General features: G+C 38.9%; 1 protein-coding gene across 2 annotated transcripts in view; it reads left to right on the top strand.

The window, feature by feature from the left end:
- GDI2 (GDP dissociation inhibitor 2) overlaps nucleotides 1-12,168 on the top strand; it is a 51,173-nt gene extending 39,005 nt beyond the window's left edge. For both annotated transcript variants that reach the window (XM_054726166.1, XM_054726169.1), the window contains 6 exons: nucleotides 207-338; nucleotides 5,223-5,322; nucleotides 8,972-9,143; nucleotides 10,744-10,888; nucleotides 11,082-11,136; nucleotides 11,219-12,168. In XM_054726166.1, the coding sequence (XP_054582141.1) occupies nucleotides 207-338; nucleotides 5,223-5,322; nucleotides 8,972-9,143; nucleotides 10,744-10,888; nucleotides 11,082-11,136; nucleotides 11,219-11,365 (751 nt within the window). In that variant the 3' untranslated portion in view covers nucleotides 11,366-12,168. The remainder of the gene's footprint in view (nucleotides 1-206; nucleotides 339-5,222; nucleotides 5,323-8,971; nucleotides 9,144-10,743; nucleotides 10,889-11,081; nucleotides 11,137-11,218) is intronic.
- The last annotated feature ends 87 nt before the right edge of the window (nucleotides 12,169-12,255 follow it).

Genomic DNA, 12,255 nt, shown 5'->3' with positions numbered 1-12,255 from the left:
TTCTCCAATGTGGAAATTCTAGCTAAACAAATATATAGCCATGTCATACACTGAAAGAAGAGGTTCTAGTTGCAAATTAATGTTATTAATTTACTTATAAGTAAAATGCAAAGGTAATGAGTTGAAATCACTGCAGAAAAAGATCTTAAATTGAACACAAGAAGGAAAACCGAAGCCTTTTGTAATATTTATTTCCTCTTCTCCAGCTATTTAGATCAACCATGTAGTGAAACCATTAATAGGATTAAACTTTACAGTGAGTCTTTGGCAAGATATGGCAAAAGCCCGTACCTTTATCCTCTGTATGGCCTTGGAGAGCTGCCGCAAGGATTTGCAAGGTAAGAGCCCATATTTAACCTATTTGCTAAAACCCCACTGATTCTGAACTTCATCTTCAACAGAAGTATATGAGATATGGTTGTGAAAAATGAGACAAGATATGCCTGTGAATAATGAGATGCTTTTTATTTTTGAAGTAAAATTCACATACAGTGAAACCACAGAGTTACCGTCAAAATGTTGAGTTTGATAAATGTATAAACTTGTGTAATAAAAACTCCAGTATCAAGATAACATTTTTCTCATTCCAGAAAATTCCCTTGTATCATCTCATAATCACCCCCCCAACCATAACAATTACATTTGTAATTTCTATCACTATAAAATACTTTTGCCTGTTTTTGAAGTTTATATAAAGGGAATAATACAATATGCACTCATTTGTGTCTGGCCTTTGCTTAATATTTTTGAGATTCATTTATGTTGATACACATGCTTGTGGTAGTTCATTTAAAAAGTATTGAGTAGTATTCCATTATGTGAATATACCCCTAGCCTTTATGGATAATTGAGAGAGTGATTGTAACACTTTATACTCAGCAATGCCTGAGAATTTTAGTCGCTCCATATGCTTGTCAACATTTTGTATTGTCAGTCTTTTTAATTGAAACTACGCAGTAGGTGTGAAATGGTATCTCATTATGGCTTTAATTTGCATTTCTTGAGGACTAATATTGATCACCTTTTCATGAGCTTGTTGGCAGTTAGTGTAATTTTGTGGTGTGATTGTTCATGTCTTCTGTACATTTTTAAAGATTGGGTTGTCTTTGTTTATGATATGTAGGAGATCTTGATGTAACCTGGCAGCAAGTCTTTTGTCAGATTTATGCATTACAAATGTTTTCTTCCAATCGGTGGCAGAAGCTTTACATTTTTATGTTGTATCTTTTAAAAAAAATATTTTTATTGATTTCAGAGAGGAAGGGAGAGAGAGAAACATCAATGATGAGAGAGAATCATTGTTCGGCTGCCTCCGAGCCCACAGCTCAGGCATGTGCCCTGACTGGGAATTGAACCTTCCTTCCTCTCCTGGTTCATGTCAATGCTCAACCACTGTGCCATGTTGGGTTCTTTTTTTTTTTCCCCCCCCCAATGTTTAGTGCATTTGGGGTCCTAAGAAAGCTCAAGAGCATGAAGATGTTCTCTTATGTCTTTTTCTAAAAGCTTTATAGGTTTAACTTTGTGTTTCAATCTGTGGTTTATCTTGAAATAATATTAGTGTATGAGGTGAGGTAGGGCTCATAGTTCACTTTTCTCATACCGATATTTAGTTGTTCTAGCACCATTTGTTGGAAAGATTTCTTTTTCCAGTTGTCTTGGTTCCTTTGCAGAAAATCATTTGACCATATATGTGTCTTTTGTTCCAGTTATCTATTTAATTTTCCTATGCCATTACCACACTGTCCTGAATATTATAGTTTTATAGTAAGTCTTGAAATCAGGTAATGCAAGTCCTCATCTTTGTTCTTTTTCAAAATGTTTTGGCTATTTGAGGTCTTTTGTATTTCCATATATATTTTAGAACAGGTTGTAAATTTCTAGAAAAAGTGCTTGCTGGGATTTTGATCAGGATGAATTAAATCTGTAGATCAGGAGGGTAGTAAAGAATAAAGGGGGCTAAATACATGGTGATGGGAGATGACTTGATTTTGGGTGGTCACACATGCAATACACAGATTATGTATCATAGAAATGTACACTTAAAACCTAAATGATGTTACTAACTAGTGTCATCCCAATAAATTTAATAAAAAATCTGTAGATCAATTTGGGGGAGAATTATCTTAATAATACTGAGTTTTCCAATGCATGAATTTGCTCTCTTCATATATTTAGGTTTTCTTTGTCTCAGCAATGTCTTGTAGCTTCCATTGTAGAGACCTAGCATTTTTTTTGTTCAAATTTAGTCATAAGTGTGGTTATTTTGATGTTGCTGTTAATGAAAGTTTATTTTCAGAGTTGTTTGCAGCTAATATATAGAAATATAATTGATTTATGTATACTGACACATCTAGTTTTATACATTTCTTAGGATTTTCCTTATACACAGTTGTCTCATCTTTGAACAGAGATTAGCTTCTTCTCTTACAACCTTTGTGTTCCTCCTTTTCTCCCCCTGCCTTTATGCACTGGCTAGAACTAATAGAAAAATGATGAATAGAAGTTGTGAGAATGGACACCCTTGCTTTGTTCCAAGTCTTAAGGGGAATGTTTTCAGTATTTTATTATTAAATATGTTTTTTTTCTAGATTAAAAATTTTTGTATTTGTATCTTGCTGAGAGTTTTTATTATGAAGGGGTATTGACATTGAGTTAATAATGCAGAGTAGGAGGAAGTGAGGTGGGAGAGAGAGAAACTTTGATGTGAGAGAGACATTAAGAGAGAGAAACTTTGATGTGAGACAGAGACATATTGATGGGTTGCTTCCCCAATGCAACCCAACCAGAGCCGGGGATCGAACCTGCAACCCAGTTTTGGATTACCCTTGATTGGAAATTGAACCCATGACCTTTCAGTGCTTGGGCTGATCCTGTAACCACTGAGCAACACTGGTCAGGGGTATCCTTTTAATTTTTAAAATTTAGTTTGTGTGTGTGAATGAATTTGTGTATGTTAGCTGTCACTACTAGTTTGTGTATATATAGTGTTTTTTTTTTTCTTTTAGCTATTTTCAAAAATTCCTTTAGCTTTTGGCACTTTCACTAGGATTTGTCTAGGTGTGGTTTTGCTTTGCATTTGTTAAAATGCTTGAACGTGTTAAGTTCATTTTTTTATATCAAATTGGTAATTTTTAAATCACTATCCTCTTCAGATATTTCATCCCATATTCTTTTCTCCCGAGACACCAATTATTTGTACATTAGATACTTGGTGTTATTCCATAGGTCATTGAGGCCCTGCTCACTTTAAAAAACATTTTTATATGTTGATTTTTATTTTTTAAAATATATTTTTATTGATTTCAGAGGAGGGAGGGATAGAAACATCAGTGATAGAGAATCATTGATCGGCTGCCTGCTGTACGCCCCCTGCTGGAGATGGAGCCCTCAACCTGGGCATGTGCCCTGACTGGGAATTGAACCTTGACCTCCTGGTTCGTAGGTCGACGCTCAACCACTGAGCCATGCTGGCTGGGCTGTACTGATTTTTAGAGAGAGAGAGAGAGAGAGAGAGAGAGAGAAACATCAATTTGTTCCAGCCATTATGCATTCATTGGTTGATTCTTGTATATGCCTACACTGGGGATCGAACAACGTTGGCCTATCAAGAGGATGCTCCAGTCAACTGAGCTACTTGGCCAGCACTGCTCATTTTTTTGTCTATTTTTTCCCTCTCCTTACTTCATTGGATAACGCCTGTTCATTTGTCTTCAAGTTCACTGACTCTTGTTTCTCTTATTTCCAATAGGCTGGTAATCCCATTCAATGAGTTTTAATTTTTTTTCAACATTGTATTTTGTAGATCTAGAATTTCTATTTTCAGATATAATTTATCTTGTGAGATTCTTTGTAACTCATTTTGACTCTCCTAAATATAATTATAACATTCTCGAACATGTATCCTTGAACAAGGATGTTTGCAAATTTTCTTTTTTGTTTTGTTTTGTTAATCCTCACCTGAGGATATTTTTTTCAATTTATTTTGAGAGAGAATGAGAGGGAGGGAAGGGGGAGAGTGAGAGACAGAAACATTGAAGTGGAAGAGGTTGCCTCCCACACATGCCCAAATTGTGAACCTGCAACTCAGGTACCTGCCCTTGATGAGGAATTGAACCTACAACCCTTCATGCACTGGCTGACACACTAACCACTGAGCCACCGATCCAGATATCCTTGATCATATTTCTAATAGTTGTCTTTAACCTTCCTCATTTTTTTAACAATAGTAATATGCGTCAGTTTATGTTGATTGCTTGTCCTCTTTGGATCACCTTTTTTTTATGTCTTGTAATTTTTAGTGTATACTGGACATATATGCTGGAGTCTTTCTCTGAAGAGTATTAATTTTCAAATAGGCAGATAAATTCACTTTGAATTTTGGAGGTTTGATTTATGCCTTTTTAAAGGGGATCTTTTGTTCTTGGCTGACTTATTAGTCTTGGTACAGTAGGTGTGGTCCTAGGCTTTTCTTGGGAAGCCCAGGGTGTCTGCCAAGCTCCTAATTTAATAAGGCAGTTTCAAACTTAAGACTCGTTTGTCCTTATGACTCACAGCTGTAATCTCTGCTCAAGTCTTTTTGCTTTTCAGCTGCTTTTTTTGCTGGCTTGCTTAGAGTCTTCCTCATGCAAGTACTTCTGGAGTTAGTTAAGGATGGAAGAGATTTTAGAGATTTGGTGCTGCTGTTTGTAGGATTCTCCCCTCCTCCAAGCCCCCAGTTTTCATCTCCATTAACAACCCCAAATTCTATCCTATGTCATCTTAAGACAATAAGACCACAGGCTTTTTGCTTCTGTTATAGCTATTCCTTGTTAAAAGGCCTGGGGAGTTCTCTCCCGCAGGGGAAGATTCATCCATATAAACTACATAAAGATTTCATCCAGTTGCCTCTTTTCAAGTTTTTCCCCCAGTTTCTGCCTGCGTTTAGTCACTGTCCAATGACTCTTGATAGTTTTATTTATATGCAAGAGGATTAGACACATTTAAGCTATTCTTTCATTATTGGTCCATTTTTTTTCTTGATATTCATTATTGAATATGATACATCTTTACATGGTTTTCATTATTTTTTATAATTGATGCTTTAATGACTTTTAAACTAATGCCTTTTGGAAGAAAATTGAGCATATATATATATTTCTTATAATTCTTTAAGATCTAAGAAAGTAGACTTTAGTAGTTGAAACAATTATAAATTACCAATTGTAATTTAAAAAATTTTCTAGGCTAAGTGCTATTTATGGAGGTACCTACATGCTGAATAAACCAATTGAAGAAATAATTGTGCAAAATGGAAAAGTGATTGGTGTTAAATCTGAAGGAGAGGTAAAGTAGCATTTACAATTAAAATATACTGTGTTCTTGTGAAGAAAACATTATCTAATAAGTACTTAAATTTGGTATGGACACTGATGCTAGATTTCAGACTACATGGATATCTGATTTCTTATAATAAACTGGTATTCATTATTATTAAGGACTAGTTACTGAGTCTGTGCTTTAAGAAAATAGATCAATACTTTGTTGTGTTGATTGTTGCTTCTTCTTGAGACTATAAAATATGCATTATGGATGAGTGCTAAGTGGTATATACTGTGGGTTGATGCCTGTCTCAAATTTATTTAAATTAACTTTGTTAGTACCACTTATATTTGTTGAAATTGGGCTTATTAGGCAATACTATTTTGTTGTTATCCTATCTAATAAGAGTAATAATATGCAAATTGACCGAACCTCTGCTATACCCAAAGCCATGCCCACAAACCACGCCCACCAACCAATCAGGAGCAAATATGCAAATAAACCCAACCAAGATGGCTGAGGCCACGGAGAGCAGGAGGAAGGCTTGGGTTTCCCCGGCGATGGAGGAAGCCAAGCTTTCTGCCTGCCCTTGCCGGCCCAGGCCTCAGCTTAAGGCTACAAAGTTTCAATTATAGAAGGTAAATAAATCCAAACAGAAATGGCGGCAGCCACGGAGCTGGAAAGAGGAGGAGGCTAGGGTTGCCCCCGGCGATGGAGGAAGCCAAGCTTCTGAAGCCCTGGCCTGCCTTGGCCTCCGCTCCAGGCTACAAAGTTTCAATTATAGAAGACACATAAATCCCAACAGAAATGGCTGCCTCCACGGAGCAAGCAGAAGGCTTGGCTCTGCTCCAGGCTACAAAGTTTCAATTGTAGAAGATAAAAAAACCCCAGATACCAGGGCCTCCGCTTGGGTCGCCAGGGGGGCATGGCCGGCCTGCAGACCACCACAGGCACCTCATCCAGGCCGCCCCACATCCCAAGGGAACCCCAACCCTGACCCAGGACACCCTTCAGGGCAAACCAGCTGGCCCCCACCCATGCACCAGGCCTCTATCCTATCTAATAAAAGAGTAATATGCAGATTGACCATCACTCCAACACACAAGATGGCTGCCCCCATGTGGTCAAAGATCCTGCCCCCATGTGGACACAAGATGGCCATCACAAGATGGCCAGCAGAGGAGGGCAGTTGGGGAGGGACCAGGCCTGCAAGGGAGGGCAGTTGTGGGCGATCAGGCCAGCAGGGGAGGGCAGTTGGGAGGGACCAGGCCTGCAAGAGAGGGCAGTTGTGGACGATCAGGCCTGCAGGGGAGGGCAGTTGGGGGGGACCCAGGCCTGCAAGGGAGGGCAGTTAGGGGTGACCAGGACTGCAGGGGAGGGCAGTTAGGGGCAAATAGGCTGGCAGGGGAACAGTTAGGGGTGACCAGGACTGCAGGGGAGGGCAGTTAGGGGCAAATAGGCTGGCAGGGGAACAGTTAGGCACCAATCAGGCTGGCAGGGAAGTGGTTAGGGGATGATCAGGCTGGCAGGCAGAAGCGGTTAGGGGCAATCAGGAAGGCAGGCAGGCAAGCAGTTGGGAGCCAGCAGTCCTGGATTGTGAGACGGCAGTTGGACATCCCCAAGGGTTCCCAGATTGGAGAGGGTGCAGGCTGGGCTGAGGGACACTCCACCCCCACCCCATCCCCCCGTGCAAGAATTTCGTGCACTGAGCCTCTGCCAAGCGACCAGAAAGACAGAATGACTGGTTATGACGCGCACTGCAGTGGCCGGCCGGACCCAACTGTGCACTGATTTGTGCACCAGGCCTCTAGTAATATAATAAATTGTTAAATATTAACAATGTTTATATATATACATATATATATATATTCATTTCAGAGAGGAAGTAAGTGGGAAAAGAGATAGAAACATCAATGATGAGAATCATCGATCAGCTGCCTCCAGCACGCCCATACTGGGGATTGAGCCCGCAACCTGGGCATGTGCCCTGACAGGGTATTGAACCGTGACCTCCTGGTTCATAGGTTGATGCTCAGCCACTGAGCCATGCCGGCCTGGCATCAATGTTGTTAATTTTTAATTTGGGGTTCATTTGTGGAGCTTTGGGTAGTGTCTAAAATTTGAATTGAATATAAATCATAGTTAATTAAAAAAAATACATGTTTTTATTGATTTCAGAGAGGGAGAGATAGAAACATCAATGGAGAGAGAATCATTGATCAGCTTGCCTCTTGCATGCCCCCTACAGGGATAGAGCCCGCAACCTGGGAATTGAACTGTGACCTCCTCGTTCATTGGTTGATGCTCAGCCACTTGAGCCACACCTGCCGGGCCATAGAATCTTGTTGAAGGGCATATTCTGATTCAGTAAATGTTCAGAGGTGGGGCTACATTTTCTTCCAGGCTCTCAGGCAAGGCAGATGCTATTGGTCTGCAAACCAGATTATTCCACTTCCATGAACTATCACCTCTTACAAATAGAAATGCTCAAAAAGGAAACTCAGAAACTAAGTTATAAAGAATACACACACACACACATTTTCTTTTTTATTGGTTTCAGAGAGGAAGGGAAAGGGATAGAGAGATAGAAACATCAGTGATGAGAGAGAATCATTGACTGGCTGCCTCCTGCATGCCCCACACTGGGGATGGAGCCTGCAACCGAGGCATGTGCCCTGACCAGGAATTGAACTGGCAACCTCTTGGTTCCTGGGTCGGCGCTGAACCACTGAGCCATGCTGGCTGGGCACAAAGAATATTTTGGTATTTCATGGGTTAAGACCATATAAGGAACACTCAATAGTTGGCCATCTGAACTTTTACTGTTGCAGTTCTTTTGTTAACTACCTTATGCCTTTTCAGCATAATAGGTGTTTGGGAAATTTGGTTAATGTTTTTATTTGCTATCTAAAAGTCCATTTTAAATCTTCATGTAGGGTATGTTTTTATTGGTTTTAGAGAGGGGTGGGGGGGGGGCATTGATTGTTGCCTCCCATATATGTGCCCCAACTGGGATTAAACCTTTAGCCTTTTAGTTTACGGGATGATGCTCCAACCAACTGAGCCACCCAGCCAGGGTTCAAAATCCTTTTTATTGCAGCCCGCCTCCCCCCCCCCCCTCCCCCCCAATTCTTCTTTGCTTTACACAGCTGGTGCTACTTAGGAAATTTCAAGGCTTTGATATACAAGGGAAGTAGACTGTAATATCTATCTTGCAACTTAAATTTTACTTAAAAAGCCTAGTGTTAAAATGGTATTTTGGTCTGTTTGTAATGCTAGTACTGTTTATGGAACATTTTACTAAAGAGTCTTTACTTGGTACTTCTCATATAATGACAACCCCTAATTACACTGTTTCGTTTTATCCTAACAACTACCCTTTGAGATTGAAAAAGCCAGAATATGAACACTGATCTGCCTAGTTCTAAAACTTCTATACACTGCAACAGGTTTCCTAATATTTGAATAGGGTTTAGAATTAATGAATCTGTTCCAGGACAATTTGTAGAGATTATTGGCAGAGCTAGTTTTAATAGTTATCTTATAGTTCAATAAATTTCTGCAGTTAATGTGAGAACAGTAAGATTATATTCAAGAGTCAATGGCATCACTATACTGTCTAAAAACACCATGGACACCAAATATTATAACATCTTAAAATGTTTTGTTACAGATTGCTCGTTGTAAGCAGCTCATCTGTGACCCCAGCTATGTAAAAGATCGGGTAGAAAAAGTGGGTCAGGTGATCCGTGTTATCTGTATCCTCAGTCACCCCATCAAGAACACCAATGATGCCAACTCCTGCCAGATCATTATTCCGCAGAACCAGGTCAATCGGAAGTCAGGTAAGTTTTGGAGATCAGCAGATGTTTGTAGAATTTTGGTAGACAAAATTTACTTTGTATTTTATCCAATTTTATTTGCTCTATTAGAGTGAAAAAGCCTTAGTTTGTTTTTTTTAACACATGGGAAACAACCTATGATGGATCCCTTTTAGTTGAGATCCTAAATCATCACATTAAATGGTCAAATTAAATTTAAATTAAATTAAATTAGCCTAGGAGTCCTGCCTCAGGTTTGCATCCACTGGTTTGGACCTTCAGTTCCTCATCTGTGGAATTCAGAGGCTGAACTAAGATGATCAGTTCAGTTTCTCCAGTTCCAACATTATGTGCCTGTAAAGGTTTAGCTTATTGGTGACGCCACTATTTTGAGATGATGATAGTGGTGCTTTTATGTCATTATTTGTAAACTTATTACTTATATCTAATTTTAACAGTATGCTAACATACAACTTAAATTTCTCTAAGATCAGGATTTCTAAAATAGTAATTTCTGATTTATTTGCTTTAACCAGCAGTTTTCATCTACTACCTATTCCTGAAGTCCTAAATCTTTTAACAAAAATTCAACTAAAAAGGGGTTTTTGGCTCTGAAATGAACAATTAAAAGCCATCTGTATTTAATTTTTTTTTCTGTATAGGAATCCAAATCACAAAAGATTTATTACTAGAACAAAGGGACTTGTACTAAAGTAATCTTTAAAGGGTTTCCATGCAGATTCCTGGGTCGATGAAAGTAACAAAAGGGAGCCCAGTAATTGTTTTCTATTTTGGAAGTTAATATAGTTACTTAGTGGTACACAGACAGTAGACCTGTGGAATTATGAGTTTATTATGCCAACTCAAGAATAGCTTTTGATTTGTAATTTTATATTAAATATGTAAGAAATCAATATAAAAGGTCCCCACTCAACGATGGTTTGACTTAACGATTTATCAAGTTGGTAAATTTATCAAGTTGCAAAAGTGATTATACAACCATTGTTTTTTCTTTTCAGCACCGTATTGAATAAATTTATATACTGAACACTATTACAAAATAGACTTTGTGTTAGATGATTTTGTCCAATTATGGGCTAATGTAATTCTTCTGAGCACATTTAAGGTGTGCTAAGCTAAGCTATGATGTTTGGGGGGTTAGATGTATTAAATGCATTTCGACTTCCGGTATTTAGGATGGGCTTATCAGGATGTAACCCCTCTGTTAGTTGAGGAGCATATGTACTTAACGAAACCTTTCTTAGCCATTCAAAACCTTTTGCAATGCAAGGTTCAGAGAGGCAGAAGACCCCAGAGTAGTTAATATGGTTTGCTAGGTTTCCACAGTTACCTGTGACAATGCTGGGAAGAGAAATTTCATTTTAACATCCAGCAGTTCACTGCCACATAAATCCTTGATCTCTAAGAGGCTAAAAAGTTGCTGAATATTTGCATATTCTATGTCTGACCCTGTTTGCCTCCATATACATAGAACTTAAGCTTAGAAGCTGACTATTCCAGGTAATTTTAATTCACACCTCGAAATACGGTGAGACCTGAGTGTACACACCCGATGCCCATGTTTTACAAACCTTGGCAGTGAGATGGCATTACTTGTTTCCAGATATCTATGTCTGCATGATCTCCTCTGCACACAACGTGGCAGCACAAGGGAAGTACATTGCCATAGTCAGTACAACTGTGGAGACCAAGGAACCCGAGAAAGAAATCAGACCAGCTTTGGAGCTCTTGGAACCAATTGAACAGAAGTAAGTGACGTGTTCATTTAAATCAGCTAAAATCCTATATTAATTTTGGCTCCATGGTGGGGCAAACCCAATGAGAAGAAAGAAAGAACCATCATCTCCACCAATCTCATCCTTGGGGTTTTGAATTTCAGGCAAAGCAGTGAATGGGTGTGGGGTCAGCTCACCTGCTCACTTCATTCTTTTTCTCTTTCAGATTCGTTAGCATCAGTGACCTGCTTGTACCAAAAGATTTGGGAACAGAAAGCCAGGTGAGTGTGGTGATCTGAAAAGGGTATTATGTTTTATTGGGAGATTTTCTTAGTTTCAAGTATTTTTAATTTTTATTTTCAGATCTTTATTTCCCGTACATACGATGCTACAACTCACTTTGAGACAACCTGTGATGACATTAAAGACATCTATAAGAGGATGACAGGATCAGAGTTTGACTTTGAGGAAATGAAGCGCAAGAAAAATGACATCTATGGGGAAGACTAACAGCAGTACATGTTACCATCTAATTAGGACAGACTTAAAATTTGGCAAATAATGCATATTGTATGAAATCAATATTGTAAGGCCTGCTTTTATAATCCAAACCGAGAGATTGCAGAGCACTGCACCAGTAAATATTCCTCCCCTCTCTAATATCATGTATTAACTTGTATTCATGGAGTGGCTGTTCAGAATTGGCAGGTGACCATATTCTGTACTGTTTAACCAATGCTGGCTTTTTTTTCTAGTAAAGGATAAGTTGTAAAAAAAACATTGTGATACTGACACAAAGATCTTGATACAGTATTTGTATCTTTTAATCAGTGTAGCCTTTACAGTTATGTGCTTCTGCTGCTCAAGAGCTGGACCAGTACAATTTGCGTGCCATCTGTCCTCAATATTAAGCAGATTTGAAATCAAATATTTCATAATTTGGGAAAGCGTACTGATGTTTTCACTATAGATTTACATTTTGGTCCTGTCAAGTATTATGATAGTGTCCACGTAGCCTCACCACAGGTTTGGTTTACGTGGGCTTAAAATTCCAACTGAACTCCAGACTTCAAGAGTCATTTTGGGGGAAGCCTGTGTGGTGTTTTAATCTAATTGATGAGCGCAAAGGAGATAGAAACCTATCATAAAGCAGGTAAATGTAGAAGCTTCTATCATATCCCAGGCGTGGCCTTTTCACGGACCAAGCTGCAATGCAGTATTGATTTGACAGAGCCTCTCCTTCAATGATGTCTGCCTCAAAATGGCTCCAAATGATTTCTGTACTGCAAAATAAAGCCAGACTCTGGAAACCATGTCCCTCTCGATTGGTCTGTTTGTTCCCTGATGTTTAAGAGCTGTAAGTATTGTGCTGGCCATGATACAGTTGTTTATTTCCCTCA

Source organism: Eptesicus fuscus, chromosome 2, assembly GCF_027574615.1.
Source record: "Eptesicus fuscus isolate TK198812 chromosome 2, DD_ASM_mEF_20220401, whole genome shotgun sequence".
Lineage (NCBI taxonomy): Eukaryota > Metazoa > Chordata > Mammalia > Chiroptera > Vespertilionidae > Eptesicus > Eptesicus fuscus.
The sequence above is the reverse complement of the archived record's forward strand: the minus strand, read 5'-3'. Positions and strand labels throughout refer to the sequence as shown.